The sequence below is a fragment of the Haliotis rubra genome, unplaced genomic scaffold (assembly GCF_003918875.1).
Source record: "Haliotis rubra isolate DU_JTF1 unplaced genomic scaffold, ASM391887v1 Scf214, whole genome shotgun sequence".
Classification (NCBI taxonomy): Eukaryota; Metazoa; Mollusca; class Gastropoda; order Lepetellida; family Haliotidae; genus Haliotis; species Haliotis rubra.
The window spans coordinates 94205-116477 of NW_025766159.1; the positions used below are offsets into that span (position 1 = coordinate 94205).

The following is a 22273-nucleotide window of genomic DNA, read 5'->3' on the forward strand; positions in this document are numbered from 1 at the left end:
AAGCATGATTTTCCTAATATGAAATCAGGCAGTACACAGATAAGTTTCAGATATTTCAATGATTTTAATTTCAAACTCATCACAAACTGATCTAGACCCACCACAGGTTGTTCTATTTACCTTTAGGCATATTACTGATTGCTCTCTGCACTTTTAAAAATATCACATACCTTTATCTATTCCTTCAGACACATCACATATTGGTCTCAAACACAGCACAGCTCTTTATCTATGCCTTCAGACACATCACACATTGGTCTTAGACACATCACAGCTCTTTATCTGCACCTTCAGACACATCACATACACATCACACATTGGTCTCAGACACAACCGCTCTTCATCTATACCTCAGACACATCACATTGGTCTCATACACATTATCAGCAGCTCTTTTTATCATACCTTCATCGCAGCTCTTTATCTATACCTTCAGACACATCACACATTGGTCTCAGACACACAACAGCTCTTTATCTGCACCTTCAGACACATCACACATTGGTCTCAGACACATCACAGCTCTTTATCTTCACCTTCAAACACATCATACATTGGTCTCAGACACACAACAGCTCTTTATCTGCACCTTCAAACACATCACACATTGGTCTCAAACACAGCACAGCTCTCAATCTATACCTTCAGACACATCACACTTTAGTCTCAGACACATCACAGCTCTTTATCTCTATCTTCAGACACATCACAGACTGATCTCAAACACAGCACAGCTCTTTATCTATACCTTCAGACACATGACAGATTGGTCTCAGACACATCGCAGCTCTTTATCTATATCTTCAGACACATCACACATTGGTCTCAGACACATCACAGCTCTCAATATATACCTTTAAACACATCACACATTTGTTTCAGACACATCGCAGCTCTCAATCTATACCTTTAGACACATCGCACAATGGTCTCAGGCACATCGCAGCTCTTTATCTATACCTTCAGACACATCACACATTGGTCTCAGACACACCGCAGCTCTATATCTGCACATCCAAACACATCACACATTGGTCTCAGACAAATCACAGCTCTTTATCTATACCATCAAACACATCACACATTGGTCTCAGACACATCGCAGCTCTCAATCTATACCTTCAAACACATAACAGAATTGGTCTCAAACACAGCACAGCTCTTTATCTGCACCTTCAGACACAGATTATCACACATTGGTCTCAGTCACACAATTTCCAGATCACAGCTCTTTATCTGCACCTTCAAACACATCACACATTGGTCTTAGTCTGCACCTTCAAACACATCACACATTGGTCTCAGACATATCACAGCTCTTTATCTGCACCTTCAAACACATCACAAATTGGTCTCAGTCTGCACCTTCAAACACATCACACATTGGTCTCAAACACATCACAGGATTGTATATATTCTCCAGAGATGAAACATTATTATCTTTACCGAACTATTCACAGATTATTATTTGTACCATAGACACATCCCAGATTGGGCATTTGTACAAGCGACAATTAATTCTTAATTGCGAAATCTGATCAACTTACGCAAATAGTAGCGTAGTAACGAAACACGCCAAGCACCGTTAAACGTGACCCTAAGGGCAGCGTGTAGGTACCATCACAAAGCGTATTTTCTTATCGCGCATCGCACATAGAAGAGACAATAGCATACATTTCCGTTGTAAAAAGGTTCCTGTGTTTCCACAAACACGATATGTAATTAATTTACATTTTAGTCAGTTGTTAAAGATGTATGTACACGATCCGAGCTTCCTGAACGTTTTAGATGATGCAGAATGAGTGAGTATGGTTTTACGCCGCTTTTAGCAGTATTCCAGCAATGGCGGACACCAGAAATGGGCTTCACATATTGTTCCCATGTGGTGAATCAAACCCGGGCCTTCGGTGTGACGAGCGAACGCTTTAAACACTAGTACTAGACTAACCCACCGACTCTGATCTCAGAAAGGAAACAGTACCCTTTGTTTGGAGTTGTAAAGAAATCCACTCCTGGCGTTATGTTAAGAGGAGCGCGATGGTGAAAGATGATGACATCTTACCTTTAATTGCACTTAGTAGAGATATTCGATGCGTTGATTTAAAGAAATATTTCTGAATAACAATCCCTATTCCACAGGAACAATTTTATTCTCATGCAAATCTTAAATCGTTACTATTTTGAAACGAAAACTGGTCGGGGCCATAAGGAAAAATTGATCCACCAGATGGCGCTCTCCGTGAGAACATCTGGCATAAAACTCCAAGTTGGACGATTGACATCTTTTACTAGTATACATTAAAGATAGGTTTTCGATACTAGAAATGAGAAGAGAATTATTTTTGTTGTTTCACATGTATATTTCTCAAGCATGTCCTTTGAACGAAAATGCATTGGCAACATATGACCATAATGCTTTTTCATAGAATCATGAGTATATCGAAGAATCAGGGATGTTTCGGGATCATTTGTGTTCACAAGATATACAAATGACGGAGATGTGTTGACTGTACAGTTGTTGACTGGAATATATAAAGAATCCATAGCAACATCGATCGCCTGAATAAATTGTTTCATGAAACGGTGGCGATCCGGCTTGCGTCATTTTGTTCTTGATATTGAAGGGACCAGACGACCGCAGGTGCAGCTGTAAACCTGCTCTGGAGTGCACGTGCTGCACGGACTCTAACACTCGCGCACAAGACTGCAATGCGATTTTGTGTTCTGCACGTGTTTTTCGTGAGTCTCGGGTTTAATCTCCCGGGATCCAAAGGTACTGATCCGTCTACGGAGCGGGCAGTTTTGAATCGTCTGCTCAACCCGGAAAAGTATGATGCTACGATTAGACCCGAGGCAGCCGAAGGTAAGATAAAATGTTATCGTCAGTTTGAATAAATATAATTGTAAATGACCTAATATTGTAAAGTGGCAAGTTTAAAATTTGGATAGTAGTGGATAAATAAGCAGTAAGGCCACATAAAAAATATATTCTTGTTTCTCATCACTTTTTAAGAAAAATATGGATTGGCCGGGTGGATTTTATTTTTACATTTTATTTTATTTTATGTCCCAAACCCCTTGATTTCTGTGGAAATGGAACCTTTTCTCTGATAGAAAATCAAAACTTGGAATTATGAAAAGCTCATACACATTTTGACAGTCAATGTTGCATTTTCTTCATTGTAAAAAAAATATTAAAAATCTTAGTTGCGTTGGGCGGTAATGAGAAACTAGAATATTTTCATATATGGCCTAACATATGGTCTTTAATACAACGAGAGCGTTCCGTTAACATTAAATTCAGTTCTATCAGTATTTTCAGCAAATTTTGCTGAAGCCGTACTGTTTAAAAATCCCACACGAGAATATGATGCTGACAAATCAAGGATCATAGGATCTAGGTATAATCGAGCATATGGTCTATGATCATAGTATCCCGACACGGCTAAGGGAAATAACCGTGCGCAGCCAACTGAAGAAATAAGGCCTCCATTGCATCTCATGTCATCTTTCATCTCTATTCTCAAAAAAACCAACGGTGGTACATGAGACAATTAAATGCAAATGAATATAATAAATGCCAAGATAGCAGGGATGTACATCTACGTTTATAATACATACAAAAGATATATTATAACTAATTGAAAAATCTAGATGTTACAAATTAGATTTTATTTGGAGCCTTTTGGAAACAATTCTAATATATTTTGCTAAGTCATGTTCTTTTGGATTTGAAAAGGTTCGCCATTTTTGAGAGATTCGGCCATTGATTTGGGATAAAAATTGATGTTTCTGAAATGAATGTAGTTTTGAACATGAGCATATTTCATATTGGGACATTTCTCGAATACATTTAATTTGAATTAAATTTACCATGGTGACCTTCCCCTCCCTCTCCCCACCCCACACATACAATTTACTTATTACATTACATTTCAAAATTTACAGTGTACGTTTTTTTTCTGATTTGTTCTTTCTAAGGGGCGGTGAGGTAGCCTAATGGTTAAAGCGTTGGCTCGTCGCGCCGAAGACCCGGGTTCGAAACCCCACATGGGTTAAATGTGTGAAGCCCATTTCTGGTGTCCCCCGCCGTGATGTTGCTGGAATATTGCTAAAAGCGGCGTAAAACCAAACTCAGTCAGTCAGTCTTTCTAATTTTAAGCGACAAAGTAGAACATGTGACAGTGCCAAAGTTATAAATACAACAATATTAGTATTCATTTACATTCAAACCAAAATTGAACTGGTGCCACATATTCTGTCCAGGGGGGTTACCTGGTGGGTGAAGTGTCACGCCGAAGACCCGGGTTCGAATCCCCACATGGGTACAATGTGTGAAGTCCATTTCTGGTGTCCCCCGTCGTGTTATTGCTGGAATACTGCTGAAAGCAGCGTAAAACCATACCCACTCACTCAGAATTTCCAGTGTACGGTTCTTTAATGATTTGTTCTTTCCAGTTTAAACGTCCAAGTAGAACATGAGACCATTTCCGGGCAGAATTTATAAGTGCAACAATTTTAGCATTCATTTACATTCAAAACAAATTTAACTGGTGCCACTTATTGCATGCAGCTATTACTTTCCTGAAAACATGTCCTTAGGCACATGAGCGCTCTTCTCGGCAAGTTACAGTTTATACCATTAACTCCATATATATATTGATAAATCTTATCCAGTGTTTGTCGTTTGTTGACTTAGCCTACCTTACATCGAACCATTTCTGCGGGTACTTCTGTAAGCTATAAGCCTCCATTTAATCGGCATACGACAGGAAAACACTGGCTACGTAAGTTCGATGCAACCATATCAATAGCCATTCGTGCTTGGTATGTACCCAGGAAATGGGTTGCAATCTATAACGCTTGTTAAAAGGTTTCTGCTGTTTGTGTGAGGACTAATGTAAAATTTGTTAACATCCGTGACCTTAAACCTATATTGATGTCTTCGCCTACACTTACCTTGGCCAGCTGATACCTTGTACCTTGCCAGTTACAATCCGTTTGATTTCATTTGAGACAGATGAATTGCTCACTAACATAAAATCTAAACTTGCCGAACTTTCTGGAATTTCGGGCGACGCGCCATACATTTACTATAGACAAATCCGAGAACGGGTGGTTAGAACTTTTTCATAGCATTTTCATCGAAAACTATGGCAAAGTATACGTCCTCATATTGCATTGGAAAAAATGATAATAAATGAATAGTTAGAAAACTTTTCATATTCATAAAAATACAGAGGCTATGTATCAGAATGACAAACCCTGTCATTAACATCATTCACTTGGATCTAAACGCTTTACCAAGTAATTTCACAACGCGATCGAAAAATATATATCCGCTAAACCTACCCTGTAACGATGGAAGATGCTAATTATATTCAATCAACGTGGTCGTTTAGATCCATGTTTTAGGTGTACGATTTTGTGACAATACCGAGCTGACACGAAATATCAACGCACATGTCGGTGATGAAAATGGGGTGTGTGTCATTGTTTACATATCGCCCATGTAACGACGATTTTCATGTCTCGAAACTGCTAAAATAACGTTTTCGTGCGCTAAATGTAACGATGGGCGTTGTGGTAATGGTTACCGGGGATAGTGTCGGAGCGTTAGCGCAGCAGACCCCGGGAACCAGGCTGGTCTGCATGTCCAGTGAAAATTACGTAATGAATTCGACATACGGTTTCCATACTGCCATACAGATTGTGGTCGATATAGCAAGATTTGCAAAGCATGTGAACCTGCAACTGGGCGTCCATAGATATTTTCCAAATCGTTTCATGTGTTTAATCAAAATGCTCATTAAGGTGATGCACTTGGCAAGGTAAAACATGTAATGTCACTGAATAGATCTTGATTATCGGTCAGATCGTCTTGACCGGGCGCAGCTATTTTGTTTGAAGGAAATACAAGAAAGGTATAGGTGGAATCTGATTGGCCAATAGTTAGAGCATAGATAGGCCATTGCTTGGAATATTCACTGGGAGGGCAGCAATGAAGCCACGTAATTCTAGTCTAGAAGAGCTGGGTAGAAACTACGCTGGGCCCTGCATATCGCAATATACGCAAAGGGAGCCGGGAACGTGACCAGTTTAGGAGAAACTGGATTTCAGTATTCAGTTAACTCACTTGCGTCGGGAAGTGAGTGAGTGATCGAGTAAATGGTTTTACGCCGCTTTTAGCAATATTCCAGCAATATCACGGCGGGGACACCAGACATGCGAGGAATCGAACCCGGGTCTTCGGCGCGACGAGCGAGCGCTTTAACCACTAGGCTACCCCACCACCCCGCGTCGGTAAGATGCTGTGCAGTGTTGATAATGTGTTTGTGTCAGTCGACGACATGACCATTCCGTGCATTTTTCTTTCAAGGTAAAGCAACCCAGGTGCTTGTGGATATGACCTTGATCTCCCTGGGACCTGTGAATGACATAGAAATGGTGAATATGAAAAACATGGCATTTACATCCCTCAGTGTGAGAAGTGTTATCCAGATTCATAAAGTCAGTAATTGAATATGAACGAAACAGGAAATGAAAAAACACTACGAATAAAAATTCCATAATCATAAGAAGTATGATCTAAAGTTGAACGATTCCGACTAAATCAGAGGCATATATTTATGAATCAGTCATACAATAAGACCAAGTGTTCATGATAGGGGTGAAACGGTACGCTCTTACCACGGTACGGTACGTATTGGTCCGTTTCGGTTCGGTATATGAGAACTTACTTCCGGGAAAATAGCGGCCGTCAAGCAAAGAATTTCGATTTCTAGACATTATGAAAAAAAATCATAAAAAGGTTAATAAAATAACTATACGAAAACCGAAAATACCGCTTTTTTCACTGGATTACGGTATACCGAACCGAAGGCAAAATACCGCGGTTCTACTAATACCGCGGTATACCGTTTCACCCCTAGTTCACGAGAAATTGACGGTATCTTTCCTGACCAGCAGCACCGGTCTCAAACACATTCAAAGGCTAGTCAATTGTTCCCATGAACACAATACAGGAACATTTGGTCTGAATAGAGAATTGCAGCAGACATCACGTTGACCACTAACGCCTAAAAATGAAAGCATATTGAAATCTTTGGTGTAACCTTGATCAAACGTTTGAGCAAGAGTCATAGGGCGCTCTTGAAATCATTGTAAAAACAGCACGTTTGTTTGTACTCCAAAAGCTGTCACACTGAAATCATTTCTAGAACTGCAATCCGGAATGGTTTATTACTTACGAACAAAGAGTGTAATGTCATATAAATTTCTTACATTTCATACATATTTTTACATTGAATTTAGTTTCTCGAAATTGCATTTCGTTTTTGTTATAGGAATTCAGCACCAGTTTTCTCCTCCGTCAGGAGTGGCGAGATCCTCGCTTAACATACGACGATTTCAATTCAAGTATTGTCATCAGCGAGAAGCGCCTGAACTCGCTGTGGGTGCCTGACCTGTACTTCCCCAATTCTAAGCGAGAAAGCAGACATGAAATCACTATCCCGAATATCTTGATTCGCCTGTCCCCGGACGGAACAATTCTGTACTCGCAAAGGTCAGTGTAGCCACAGGCCCTCGTGTCTTTGTGAGGATTAAAGATGAAAAAATTCTTTTTTTAAATAACCCCCGACTTGAAATGCTTCACAGTAAATAAATGAAAAAAATCTGTAATCCACCCAAAGACATTTTTGAGATGACCCCTGACTCGAAATGCTTCACAGTACAATAAATCATGATTTAATCAAACTGTGAGTACAGGCCAATACAGTTGTATTTAGGATTCATTTAGGACTTCGGACCTCATGTTACCTACAGCACAAATGGTTGAGATGGGTTCATTTTGGCCAAATGGAAATGCCAAATTTGAAGGTTCGGAAAACTTTCATATATTGGTATGGAAATTATCATGGTCAAATGACGTCCTTCCTTCTTGTGTTCACAAGTTTTGACATTTTTAAATACTCAAATATTGCTGAGGTGAGTGGATTCGAGAGATGTGTTGAAATTCATGGAGGAAGTTTGTGATCCAAGATGACATTTTCAAATCACTTTTTTATCAACATGGCCATGAAATCAGTTTTGATGGGAAACGCCCAAATATTGTATGTGTGATATCTGAATACCGTCTCAAATCGGTACCCTCAAACCGGTACCCTCAAATCATCCTTTTCGATACACCAAAGCCTTGCATGTACATTTGGTTTCCAATTTGATTACAAAACATGCAATAGTTCAATTGGACAAATTCTAGTGATCAATCATATGAACACATCTGATTTTTTCCTTATGACTTACAACACAAATCCTCATTTCATAAATTACTGTGGGTCGAAAAGGGCAATGATCTTACCTTCTCCTTTCACTGCACACATAGTCTGTCGTACAGACCCTGAAGAAAATATATTCAAGAAAGCCCACACAAGTCTAGAAAATGTGGCAAGTCTAGATTTCCTCAGCTTCAGAAAATGAAGAAAGTCTCAGGGCTCCTTTTCATTTTACTATGAACTTTTTCAGTAAAATATGTTCATTTCAGAGACTAGTTGTTAGTCTACTGCACACCTAAAATTATCTTTTAGGAGCCGAATGTCATTTAACATTTTATCAGACAATTCATTTCAAAGATACTGTTAGTCATCCTGAAATATGGATTGAATGTGTTTTTGTTAAACTACCTACCATTAATCATCTAATATTCACCCATGGTAACAGGAGACTGTTGTTACAAACGGAACCTTATTTTTGTAGTCAGCGTTTTAGAACATATATTTTAATTTTCTCTCTGTAAAGAAACCGGTGTTGTTTTTTCTCGTCCGGTTTTGTCATAGCATCCACCATATCTGGTCAACATATATTTCAAAAAATATTTTTAGCAAACGAATTCCAAGCATTCTGATTTCAAGAATTGAAATGATCAGTCCCTTTGACCCACAGTCAAACTGACACCGATTCTAGATTTAAAATTTACGAAGTTATGTTTTGATACTTTACTGAAGAACCAGATGAAGGGAAGAGAGGCTTGTGTTTATGGCCCGAGCCTTCACCGTTGTTTTAGAAATGTTTCCTGTGTCCGGTTTAAGGACAAATGGTTGTTTTACAACACAGCTCACTTTAAATATGGGTACAAATTATTATAACAATCTAAGACAGGGCAAAGCTAGAACACCTGGTGTCTGGTTTCAGGTTGTCGATGACGCTGGAGTGTACCATGAACCTCATCAACTTCCCCATGGACAAGCAAACCTGTAATATCGACATGGAAAGTTGTGAGTAACATTTATAATAAGTGCCGTATATACTATAATATACTGTTAAAGAGAACATAGCAGGATGTATAGGATAGCCTCAACAACCTTCGTTCCTTTTGTTCTGGGAACATCCCTATGGGATCCCAGAAGTGACATTGTCTCATTGTCGCCCTTTCAAAAACAAGCAGAAAGAGGCAAAATCAACAAAAGTGCGGCAATGCAACAACCCGATATTTCAGCCATTTGTGGCATTGTCGCGCTTAGGTTAATTTTGCCCCTTTTTGCTTGTTTTTGTGAGGACGACGACGCGACAATGTCCCTTCTAGGATTCCATACATCCCGATTACTTTCGTCTTCAAGATACACCCGTGAAGAACCTGGTTAGAATTGGCCTTCAGTAACCCATGCTTGTTGTAAGAAGCGACTACCGGGATCGGGTGGTCAGGCTCGCTGACTTGGTTGACGAATGTCATCGTATCCCAGTTGCGTAGATCGATGTTCATGCTGTTGATCACTGGATTGTGGTCCAGAGTAGATTATTTACACACCGACGCCATATAGCTGGGGAATATTGTGAATGCGGCGTTAAACAACAACCAACCAACCATCTTCTAGATACAGGAATCAGATATTTTGTTGGTATGCTTAACCCAGTCTCCCCTAGCATTTAGAGATGTTGAGGGGGATTGATTAAGAAGTACGCCTGACACGACCTCCTGGGGTGTGTCGTTCAGTCAGAATTATGTCGGCGTTCAATATCTGATTTCTATGAACTTACTTAAAGATGGTGTACATGTATGTAGATACAGCAGTACTGTAGTAGTTCGTTCGTCACGCCGAAGACCCGTGTTCGATTCCCCACGTGGGTACAATGTGTGAAGCCCATTCCCGATGTCCCCGTCGAAATATTGCTGAAGTATAGCTAAAAGCGGTGTAAAAATAAATTCATTAATTTCTCAAAAATTGCTGAACATGGACTTAAACCCCACCCACTCACTCACTCGTTACAGACAGCTACACGTCCTCCGATCTCTACTACGAGTTTACGACGGAGCGGCGTGCCGTCGAAAGTCGCCCGGGGGTACAGATTCCTGACTTCCAGATCACCGACATCACTGTGGGGACATGCCAGAACAAATACGTTACCGGTAAGAAGGTGTGGAATTGGAAAATATATGACGTGATGTATTAATTTTCTAAATATTTAATTTTTATTTAAAAATCATTTTCCATACACGCTTGCCAATAATCTTTTGGTTCAGACCTTTTTGTTAACATTCCCCACTTTCCATAACCTGCAAGAAGTAATTTGGTTTATATTGGTGTCTTAGAGAACATATGCCTAAGATACAGATAATTGTATCCAATTATTCTTTATACAAATTCTCAATTTAAGTCCAATGTGTTATAAAAAACATCTGCAATATTCATTTTATATGGGGGAAATATACGTCAATCATTACGCAAAGGTTACATTAATGGCCACGAGAGGGTCACGTCGCTTGACGTGGAATATCACGGGTAAGAAGGAAAAGTCTCCGAGCTAGTTACATAATGTTCAACATTTGCTTAGGAGAATGGAGTTTGGAAGAATATTTAAGAAACATGACGTTTTACAAGTATCACATTAGCCTGTTCGAAATGCGTTTCATCTGATAACAGTGGATTCGACCGGTGAGAAAGCGTCCTTACGTAACACCTATGGTGGCCGTTCAGTACTTAATCTGAACATACTGGTGGTGGCACAACAGGAGTCGAAGTCACAACTATGGGCTCAGTAGCGTGTGTGTGAACCCCTTGCACGCAAAAATCAGGTGAAGTCAAGCAACGTGGGACGCGGAGAGTTTAGGATGGGTGATCTCTTTTGGTAGCTTGACTCCTGAGAGTTTCTTTGACTTCAGTCCTGTCCCACAACGAAGCACATGTGATACATGTGGTCTCACCTTAGGCAAGTGAGTTTGTTCAAAATTTCCTCTGTTCACCCGCAGAAAAAGGGTACCCGGTGTCACTATAACCCTCTAGCGCCTAACAGGCAGCTTGGGTTATCCGGGGTAATAATAATCAGCTTGCAGAGCTCCAGATAAGATTTAGCTCATGTGGGTACTGTACCCACTGTATTTTTGGAGTGGGTATTATGAATGTTGAGTGGGTATTTCATTTTCCGTTACCCACTGCTTTCAAATATGTGCGTATTTCAGTCATTTTACTCACCTAAGTATTATGTCATTGAGTAAGTTTACTAAGCAGGTATGTTCTGCCTTATGTCATACCTAATCAAAACCAACTTAAATATAATGGAAATGATTTCATAAAAAATCACTCATCCTATACTGACAGTACAACACTTGTCCTATACTAACAGTACAACTTGATAGCAATCGTTGTCTTTTTCATTACGCAAGCGATTTTTATAAATATATTCCGTACGCATTTGTTTTAAACCTTTTGCGTATCTAACATTTAAAATGCGTAATTGGTACGCACGAATTATTTTTCAATGCGTAATTGGAAATTTTATATGCGTATTTTACCGGGATACGCAGCTAATCTGGGCCTCTGCAGTGACTGAGCTTGTTTGGGTGCTTCGAGCATGCATTGTGCATAGAGCAATGCTCGTGATAGGTTGACTGTTAATAACACTACAGTTTGACACCGCCTTCCGATGCTGCCTGTAAGGCATACGACAAGCATGGTTTGCTGAAGACCAATTCTAATCCATAAGGATGATGCCATGCCTGGTAACTCCAGGGGATCCAGGATCTTATCTCTGTAGCGAGTCCCGGTCATGGTGCCATTTGCAAGAACATGCAGATAGGTTTTACCGTCCCAGACGAGTCCACCCCATACCATGATGGAGCCGCATCCATATCTGATATGTTCAGCAATGTTAACGTCTGATAAATTTACTGATTCGATGATTGGCGAACCCTAAGCCTGCTAATCACTGACACCGCGGGTTCAAATCGCGGTTTTGCCTGATCCTGCTTCCGGGGTAGTCAGTACTACACTTGTGCGCGCGGGTTTAACCAGAATCATAATCGTCATCCCTTCATTCTCTTCCACCGCTTCATGCTGACACGCCATTATATGACTAAAACACTTTTCAAAGCATGGAGCGGTGGGACAGGAAAGAAACCTACGTTATTTTATGCTCACAATAAAATACAAAAATGCATTTAAAATACAAATTTTCATTCAAATGAAGTTAATACCATACATCTTAACAGAGTTGTAGCGAGGTAAATAATATTAAAACGTAATCATAATTATCATAATAATGTTAACTAAATACAAACAGAGTAAGAGTGATTATATTAGTTTCGTACTTTTTCAAATACGAAACAACTAAAGCTAAGGTATTGTTATAAAAACTACAGTTAAAGCATTCACTCTTCACACCGAACACACGGGTTCGCTTCCCCACATGGGTACAATGTATGAAGACCATTTTCTGGTGTCCCCACCACGATATTGCTGGAATACTGCAAAAAGCGGCGCAAAGCCACTCACTCACTGCTCAAAACGGCGTGAAACACATCTCTACGCCTTTCAAATGATATATAAATAACCCGGATGTCCTTATCCCGTAGGAGCGTACACATGTCTCAGGGCTGACGTCAGTATAAAACGAGAGATCGGCTTCTACGCCACACAGACCTACATCCCAAGCGTCCTCATCGTCGTCCTGTCCTGGGCCTCGTTCTGGATAGACCACGAGGCAGTTCCCGCCAGAATCTCCGTGGGGCTCCTTACAGTGCTGACAATCACCACCCAGAGCTCAGGTGCGCGTGCACAACTTCCCAGGGTCCCCAACGTGAAGGCCATCGACGTGTGGATGTTGGCGTGTCTGGCGTTTGTGTTTGCCGCCTACACGGAGTATGCTGTCGTCACGGTGCTGACCCGGCGTCACAAGAAGGTGCTGAAGAAGGATGATTCTATATATAAGGTAAATATTATCAACACGGCACTCTACTTCTATAATATATCAGCTCCCAAAAGAAACTAAATATTTGTAGCTTATAAACAGTGTTTGCGGCCAGTTGGCCATCAGGGCCTTCTGCCGCCTGCAGGCTATAAAATCTACAGGCCCTGAATGATATCTGCAGGCCCAAAACAAAATAGATTACACTGTACACAGTTTCTACAAAATGAATTAGCGAAGCCTATGGCGCAGAGAGACGTTTTTATTGTTAAAGACTGGTGTTAACATTCCTATGTGTAAAGTGCTGAAATACCAGACAGGCCTACCATACAAACGGTGAACAAATCATCAAAACTGAACTCATATACACCAAAACAGAACAAAAATCACCAAAACTGCAACAATATCCTCTAAAACCGAAACAATACATCTGTAATGGAAGACTAATCGTTTGAAATGGAAACAAAACTCGCGTATCAGCTACAAGAGCGCGCGAGAACGGTTGCCGAGCGTACAAAACGGCATTCATAGCATCCCAACACGGCAGTCATAGCATCCCGAAACGGCATACAAATCGTCAAAGATGGCGGCGAGGGGAGACGAATAGGCTTTGGTACATAATTGTTTTCGTCACTATGAGTCTAATCTTGAAAATTTGATATCGGGATGTAGTGCATAAACCCCCTATTGTAGTAAGCTTCAAACCTATGTCCATACTTCTCAGTGTCAGGCTTGCAATTCTACACAATGTGGTCCCTCGTTCGACCGAATAGGATTTCTTGTCAACATGCCGTGGTCCTGTTTCTCTTCAGTTTTGTAAATAAAGTGTTCATAGCGTCACATTCAACATTACTATATTTTAGTGATTTAAAAGTTTACAAAAACTTTGTTAATTTTCCGTGAATTGCATATATAAGTGATCATTTTTAAAGTGTACGAGTGCAAACTCAATCCACTGATTAGGGCAGGGATTTCTGTTTCAAGTCCACAGGAGGCGACTTCTTGAGACTTACAATAACAAAGACGGACGCATGTTTGTACCTCAAGTTAAGCTTTATTTTTTTGTTAAATGATGTAAAATGTTTGGGATTGCATGGAATACTTTGAAGTACATGGAAAAGATAAAATTGCAGAATGATAAAATCTTCCTGACACACAATTCACAGTTGAAATTATAAGCAAGTTCATGTTTCCTTCTCTGATGAGAACGCAATGTTACCCGATTTTTGAACTTCCTTTATATGGCATACACTCAAACGTTGGAATTTTCGGAAAGGTTCGGTATCACAGAGATATCTGAAAGAAATATATTCACTGAATGACTTCATAAAAGTAAGATGAAACTAGAAGATCTTCGTCTGAGAACATGACCATACGTGCAGTGTGAAGCGGTGGCATACAAACATACAAACTAAGAAGAATATGTCAGATGACGAGAGGACTGACACGTCTCTCTCAGGAATCTGTGAATACAAGTTTGAGAAATTAAAAAAAGGCAGTTTGGGAAGTCAAAGTAGAAATGATCACTTAGATATGCAATTCACGGAGAATGAACAAAGTTTTTGTAAACTTTTTAAATCACTAAAATATAGTAATGTTGAATGTGACGCTATGAACACTTTATTTACAAAACTGAAGAGAAACAGGACCACGGCATGTTGACAAGAAATCCTATTCGGTCGAACGAGGGACCACATTGTGTAGAATTGCAAGCCTGACACTGAGAAGTATGGACATAGGTTTGAAGCTTACTACAATAGGGGGTTTATGCACTACATCCCGATATCAAATTTTCAAGTTTAGACTCATAGTGACGAAAAACAATTATGTACCAAAGCCTATTCGTCTCCCCTCGCCGCCATCTTTGACGATTTGTATGCCGTTTCGGGATGCTATGACTGCCGTGTTGGGATGCTATGAATGCCGTTTTGTACGCTCGGTGACCGTTCTCGTGCGCTCTTGTAGCTGATACGCGAGTTTTGTTTCCATTTCAAACGATTAGTCTTCCATTACAGATGTATTGTTTCGGTTTTAGAGGATATTGTTGCAGTTTTGGTGGTTTTTGTTCTGTTTTGGTGTATATGAGATCAGTTTTGATGATTTGTTCACCGTTTGTATGGTAGGCCTGGATAACAACCGGCGCTGGTTCTCCGGGCCGGCGCTTATTTCGAACGCTGCTTATAAAGCTTAAAGCGACCCTTAAAACTTGCAAGAAGCCCAACAATTGCTATTAATACACTCAGTCATTTTCAGTATCCTTATCAAACTAACTGTCAGATGATAATACTTGAAGGGTGAAACAATTCTTCTCTAGCCAAATCTAATTCCTTGAAGCAGATGAAAGCTCCAGTTAATGTTCCCAGGTTCATCGATGTCGTTTTCACCAAACTAAATAATGTGTTGTATAGTTTCTGGTCCCATAAATGCTGTTAACTTCTCCTCCATAAACTACAGTGGTAGGAGGTGAGCCACAGAGCCTTTGCATATTTTGAAATAAAGCTGGCCGAGATACAGGATTACAAATACAGCTGGCATTGTCCTTGAATCTCAATTATTTAGGTCATTACAGATCTCCACAGTCACTTATCTCTTGACAGAATATAGGTTATGTATATCTTCACAGATCTTCACAACGATGCACATTTGATACATATTCTCTTACCTTTGGCAAGTTTGTTTGTTTGTTCAAAGTTGCCTCTGTTCACCCAGCATAAAATGGGTACCCGGCGACATAAGTCACGTGACTATAATGTGTTAGCGCCAAGAGCATGCTTACGAGTGTGGATATATGTTCATTATAAATATGCACTATTATTATTATTATCTTCACAGATTAACAAACTTACCATGCATCATATATATCTTCACAGATTAACAAACTTACCATGTATCATGTATATCTTCACAGATTAACAAACTTACCATGTATTATGTATATCTTCACAGATTAACAAACTTACCATGTATTATGTATATCTTCACAAATTAACCAACTAACCATGTATTATGTATATCTTCACAGATTAACAAACTTACCATGTATTATGTATATCTTCACAGATTAACAAACTTACCATGTATTATGTATATCTTCACAGATTAACAAACTTAACATGTATCATTTATATCTTCACAGATTAACAAACTTACTATGTATCATGTATTTCTACACAGATTAACAAACTTAACATGTATTATGTATGTCTTCACAGATTAACAAACTGACCATGTATTATGTAATATCTTCACAGATTAACAAACTTTCCATAGGTTATGTATATCTTCACAGATTAGCCAAATAAGTACGGGTTATGTATATGTTCAGGGATTAGCCAACTAAGCACGGGTTATGTATATCTTCACAGATTAGCCAACTAAGTACGGGTTATGTATATCTTCACAGATTAGCCAACTAAGTACGGGTTATGTATATCTTCACAGATTAGCCAACTAAGCACGGGTTATGTATTTCTTCACAGATTAGCCAACTAAGCACGGGTTATGTATATCTTCACAGATTAGCCAACTAAGCACGGGTTATGTATCTCTTCACAGATTAGCCAACTAAGTACGGGTTATGTATATCTTCACAGATTAGCTAACTACGTACGGGGTATGTATATATTCACAGATTAGCCAACTAAGCACGGGTTATATATTTCTTCACAGATTAGCCAACTAAGCACGGGTTATGTATATCTTCACAGATTAGCCAACTAAGCACGGGTTATATATTTCTTCACAGATTAGCCAACTAAGCACGGGTTATGTATATCTTCACAGATTAGCCAACTAAGTACGGGTTATGTATATCTTCACAGATTAGCCAAATAAGTACGGGTTATGTATACCTTCACAGATTAGCCAAATAATTACGGGTTATGTATATCTTCACAGATTAGCCAAATAAGTACGGGTTATGTATATCTTCACAGATTAGCCAACTAAGTACGGGTTATGTATATCTTCACAGATTAGCCAACTAAGTACGGGTTATATATTTCTTCACAGATTAGCCAACTAAGTACGGGTTATGTATATGTTCACAGATTAGCCAACTAAGCACGGGTTATATATTTCTTCACAGATTAGCCAACTAAGTACGGGTTATGTATATCTTCACAGATTAGCCAACTAAGTACGGGTTATGTATACCTTCACAGATTAGCCAAATAAGTACGGGTTATGTATATCTTCACAGATTAGCCAAATGAGGACGGGTTATGTAAATCTTCACAGATCAGCCAACTAAGTACGGGTTATGTATTTCTTCACAGATTAGCCAACTAAGCTCGGGTTGTGTATATCTTCACAGATTAATCAACCAACCATGTATCATGTATATCTTCACAGATTAACCAACCAACCATGTATCATGTATATCTTCACAGATTAATCAACCAACCATGTATCATGTATATCTTCACAGATTAGCCAACCCAACCATGTATCATGTATATCTCCACAGATAAACTAACCAACCTTGTATTATGTATATCTTCACAGATTAACCAACTAATACTACTAATAATAATAAGGTTGCTTGTATAGGGCTTAATTCCATACACATGCATGCTCGGAGCGCTTGTCAGAGTAGCACAGGTGGTACACAAAGTGCTAGTTGAATAAGAATGTCTTGAGCTGACGTTTGAATTGGGTCACTAAAGGTGAAGTTTTTAATTCTATTGGAAGAGCGTTCCAGAGGTGTGCCGATACGTTGGAGAATGACCGATATCCAAACTTTAAGGTTTTCAATTTTATCCGTGGAATGACAAGATTGTGTCGCGAACATGATCTGAGTATTCTGGCTGGATGGTACTCGCTGATCAATTCAAAAAGATAACTTGGCGCTGTTCCATTGACACATTGGTAGGTATGTGTCAGGACTTTGAACTGGATTCTCTTCTGGACTGGGAGCCAGTGCAGGGACTTAAGAACCGGTTTGATGTGGCAGTGCTTTGGTGATCTGGTTACAATCCTGGCAGCTGTGTTCCGGATCCTCTGTAGGCGATGTATCTGCTCTGAAGATGCTCCAGCAAGAAGACTATTGCAGTAGTCGAGCCTGGAGAGGACGAAAGATCTCATTAGTGCTGCTGCCGATGAATCACTGAGAAGGTTGCGGATGCTGCCGATGTTTCTCATGTAGACGTAGCATTTCCTGACTATGGCTGTCACTTGTTGTTCCATGGAGAGTGAGGTGTCGAAATAAACTCCCAGATTTTCCAGACAGGATGAGAAGGGAATGTCAGATCCGTCAACTGTTATGTGGCTATTTCCAAACTTCCAAAGGCGAACTGGAGGGCCGATCACCATAGCCTCTGTTTTGTCTGCGTTCAGCATCAGCTTGTTGCTTGACATCCAGGATTGCACAAAATGTATGCAGGTTTCCATGTTTCTGATGCAATGTTCCTGAGATGTAGCGTCCACACCACACTTGTCTGACAACTGGGTGTCGTCCGCATAGAGGTGATAGTGGACATTGGAAGATGAGGTGACATTACAGATTGGTCTTGTGTACATGATAAACAAAATGGGGCCAAGTACAGAACCTTGGGGAACACCACAGTTCAGTCCTTTTGAGTCTGAGTTGGAACCATTGATTGAAACGTATTGGAAACGATCGGTGAGGTAGGAGCGAAACCATTTCAGGGCCACTCCGTCAAAACCACAGTCACGTTGTAGGCGTGTGGTTAAGGTGTCATGGTCAATGGTGTCGAATGCCGAGGACAGGTCGAGAAGTACCAGCCAAGTCACCATTATCCACGGTGACCCGTAGATCGTTGACGACTCGCTTCAAGGCAGTTTCAGTACTGTGTGCTGCTCTATAAGCCGACTGGAACTTGTCGAACTGGCTGTGTGCATTGAGATAGTCCAGGACCCTAGTGTTGACAGCCTTTTCTAAGATTTTGGAAAGAAAGGGCAGGTTGGAGACCGGCCGGTAGTTTTTCAACGTTTGAGGATCGAGATATGTGTTCTTGACAATGGCAGTTTTGAATGTTTTAGGCACAATACCAGTTTCAAGACTAAAATTGATGATCCTCGTGATGACTGGCAGCAGACAATCAATACCTTCTAGGAGTAGTTTGGTGGGTACTGGGTCTAGGGAACATGACGTTGGTTTTGAACTTTGGATAAGTTTGAATGTGTCATCTTCACTAAATCGATTGAAATTGTTGATAGTTGAGCTGCATGCAGGATTAGACTGTGTATCAACAGATGTGGTTCGAAGAGATCCACGGATGTTTGCTATCTTATCGTGAAAGAACTGAGCAAACGTATTGGCGAGATCGACATCACCAGTACCATGTTCCGGAAGGATGACGTCAGTTGATTTACCCATCAATGTCGACATCGTGCTGAACAAGGCCCGTGGGTTACTGGCTTCGGAAAGAATAAGATCATTGAAAAACTGTGATCTTACACGCTGAAGTATTCTGTTGAAATCATTCCTCGCTTTGTTAAAAAGCTGTCTGTGAATCTCAAGCTTCGTCTTTCGCCATTGGCGTTCAACTCGTCGACGTTCAATTTTAGCTGTGTGTATCTCTTCTGAGTACCAGCGAGACTGCGTTCTGTCGCGTACTTTTCTGGACTTAAGAGGAGCATGTTTATCTAGGATGTCAGAGAGAGTTTTGTTGTACAGATCAACGAGTTCGTCAACATCAGATGGAGGGTCTGTATACAGTCGTGATGAGAGTATATCCCGCTTAAACTCCTCTCTGGATATAGACTTGATATTGCTGCAGGCAATATTTCTGCGACTTGGTTCTATTCTGCCAATGTGTAAGTATGCATGTATCCAGAAATGATCGGACATTTGCATGTCTAGAACACTTGCATCTTCGATAACGTCTTGGTTCATTCTTGTGATAATCCAGTCAATCACGTGACCATGAGTGTGCGTGGGCTTATTGATGTGTTGAACAAGGTCAAGTGCGTCCAGAAGCTTGTCCATTTTCAATTTGAGGTTTTTTGTACTATCCTCAAAATGAATGTTAAACTCACCTAAAACGACAAAAGGCGTTTTCTTAATAATAACATGTTCACAAAGTGATGTGAAGTCAGTGAGGAATTGTGAGTCAGTAATGCCATTCCTGCGTGATGGTGGGGGTCTGTAAATGCACACAAACCTCACTGGTGATGTTTGGCATGCGACAACACATTCTAGCATTTCCATGGAGTCATACTTGCTTTTCTTACAGAAGTTAATGTTAAGAATCTTTTTGTAGATGACAGCAAGGCCTCCTCCCGGTCGGTCACCGCAGGAAAGTGTTTTACCGTGTGCAGGGGGGAGGGGAATAACTCAAAGAGTTTGGCTTCATCACCAGATTCCTTAAGCCAGGTTTCTGTGATGAAAACTATGTCAAAATCATGGTCAATGATATAATCACAAATTTCATTGGTTTTATTTCGCACAGATCGTGCATTCCACAGAGCAATCTTGATATTTTGTTTGGGTTCCGGGGGGTGAACTAGAGTCGAATTTGTTAAGTTTCTGATATTGTCTTTTTCTGTAATATTACTTGTAGTTCCACAAGCATTTATTATTGGTTGAATAGGCCTTTGTTTTTGTTTTCTCCGACCAGCTCGCTTGCCTCTCACAGTCTGTTTTGAGTTGCTGATACCTAGCTTTCTCAGGCGACACAATAGTTGTTGATTGATGCATTGTTGTTTGGTGTCCAGAGCAATCAGTTCTTGATTGGTGTAGGCTTGGCTGTATTGTCTTGGCTGACCCAGGTTGGTTTGCAAGGTGACCATGTGAGTGTCAAAGTTTTCAAAATGTTTGTCATTATCCATGTTCTTTATCAAGATTAAGGTGAAAATAAGCACATTAAACCCAAACCGGTTCCACAGAATGAAAGCAGGACGTGTAAGCTTCATCCACTGCATTTTTCTGCCATCAGTGACTTCTCAAAGTTTGTAATATTTCATGGTTTTCGAGAAGCTGTGACAAGCCTGCTGCTTGTTAGGCGACATAGCTAATCACTATCATAACTAACCATGTATTATGTATATCTTCACTCTTCACAGATTAACCAACTTACCATTTGTTATGTATATCTTCACAGATAAACTAACCAACCATGTATTATGTATATCTTCACAAATTAACCAACTAACTATGTATTATAGTATATCTTCACAGATTAACCAACTAACCATGTATTATGTATATCTTCACAAATTAATCAACTAACCATTTATTATGTATATCTTCACAGATTAACCAACCAACCATGTATTATGTATATCTTCACAAATTAACCAACTAACCATTTATTATGTATATTTTCACAGATTAACCAACTAACCATGTATTATGTATATTTTCACAGATAAGCAAAGCACCATCACAAACAGAGGCAAAGAATGGACATGGAAAACCGGAAGTGCGCAGTTCCGACTACGCGAAAGACGCCGGCATTCTAGTCGATAACATTTCAAAATACGGATTTCCGATTTCTTTCATCATATTCAACATCGTATACTGGGTGTATTACTTACACCTCGCGTGACTGGAGTCCAAGCAAGATGACCACCTGTTTGGTACAGTGGATTAACAGCAATGACACTGAGGAAACAACACTGTTGTTTTCCGAACATGCCTCGTTAGAAGCATGCAGTGATGTTCATGTACATTTTTAATTTTTCTCTTTTTTAATAAATATAGTAAATGCTACATTTAGCAAAAAAAGTATAATGTGTCATGCATCAGTGTAGATTAGTCACACCACCAATGTCACGCCTCTTTTGCCAGGGTTTGCATCAGCGTGATGTTGGGGGAAGCGAACGTTAATGTAATGCGGGTCTCACGACTTTGTTGAAAACCCACGACTGAGGGAGTGAAGTTCAGTTTTACGCAGCTTTTAGCCACATTCTAGCTTCATATATATACTGAGGGGAAAATAAGGGATCACATGAAAGCACAAGTGTTCCTTTATTTGTTTCCAGGTTTCTTCACAAGCTATGCGATACAAGGCTTGTGAAGGAACCTGGAAAAATAAGAACTCTTGTGCTTTCATGTGATCCCTTATTTTTTCCTTCCTTCTATGGAACAAGGCTCCTTCTATTGAAGTTTCGAGCGTTTGCGTGCATT

General features: G+C 40.0%; 1 protein-coding gene across 1 annotated transcript; it reads left to right on the plus strand.

Annotated features, from left to right (window-relative positions):
- The first annotated feature begins 2825 nt into the window (after nt 1–2825).
- On the plus strand, nt 2826–22011 carry LOC124276828 (glycine receptor subunit alphaZ1-like). The gene is made up of 7 exons (XM_046712479.1): nt 2826–2863; nt 6380–6447; nt 7347–7567; nt 9193–9275; nt 10268–10405; nt 12848–13203; nt 21513–22011. The coding sequence occupies exons 2-7, from the start codon at nt 6406–6408 to the stop codon at nt 21690–21692; spliced, it is 1020 nt and encodes a 339-aa protein (XP_046568435.1). The 5' UTR covers nt 2826–2863; nt 6380–6405; the 3' UTR covers nt 21693–22011.
- Nucleotides 22012–22273: the final 262 nt, after the last annotated feature.

What these genes read in the sequence shown, in the direction of transcription:
- LOC124276828 (XM_046712479.1), top strand. Translation starts at nt 6,406, where the DNA reads ATGACCTTGATCTCCCTGGGACCTGTGAATGACATAGAAATG. An exon ending in TAATATCGACATGGAAAGTT is followed by an intron (nt 9,276 to 10,267) that starts GTGAGTAACATT and finishes CACTCGTTACAG; the next exon opens with ACAGCTACACGTCCTCCGAT. An exon ending in AGGATGATTCTATATATAAG is followed by an intron (nt 13,204 to 21,512) that starts GTAAATATTATC and finishes ATATTTTCACAG; the next exon opens with ATAAGCAAAGCACCATCACA.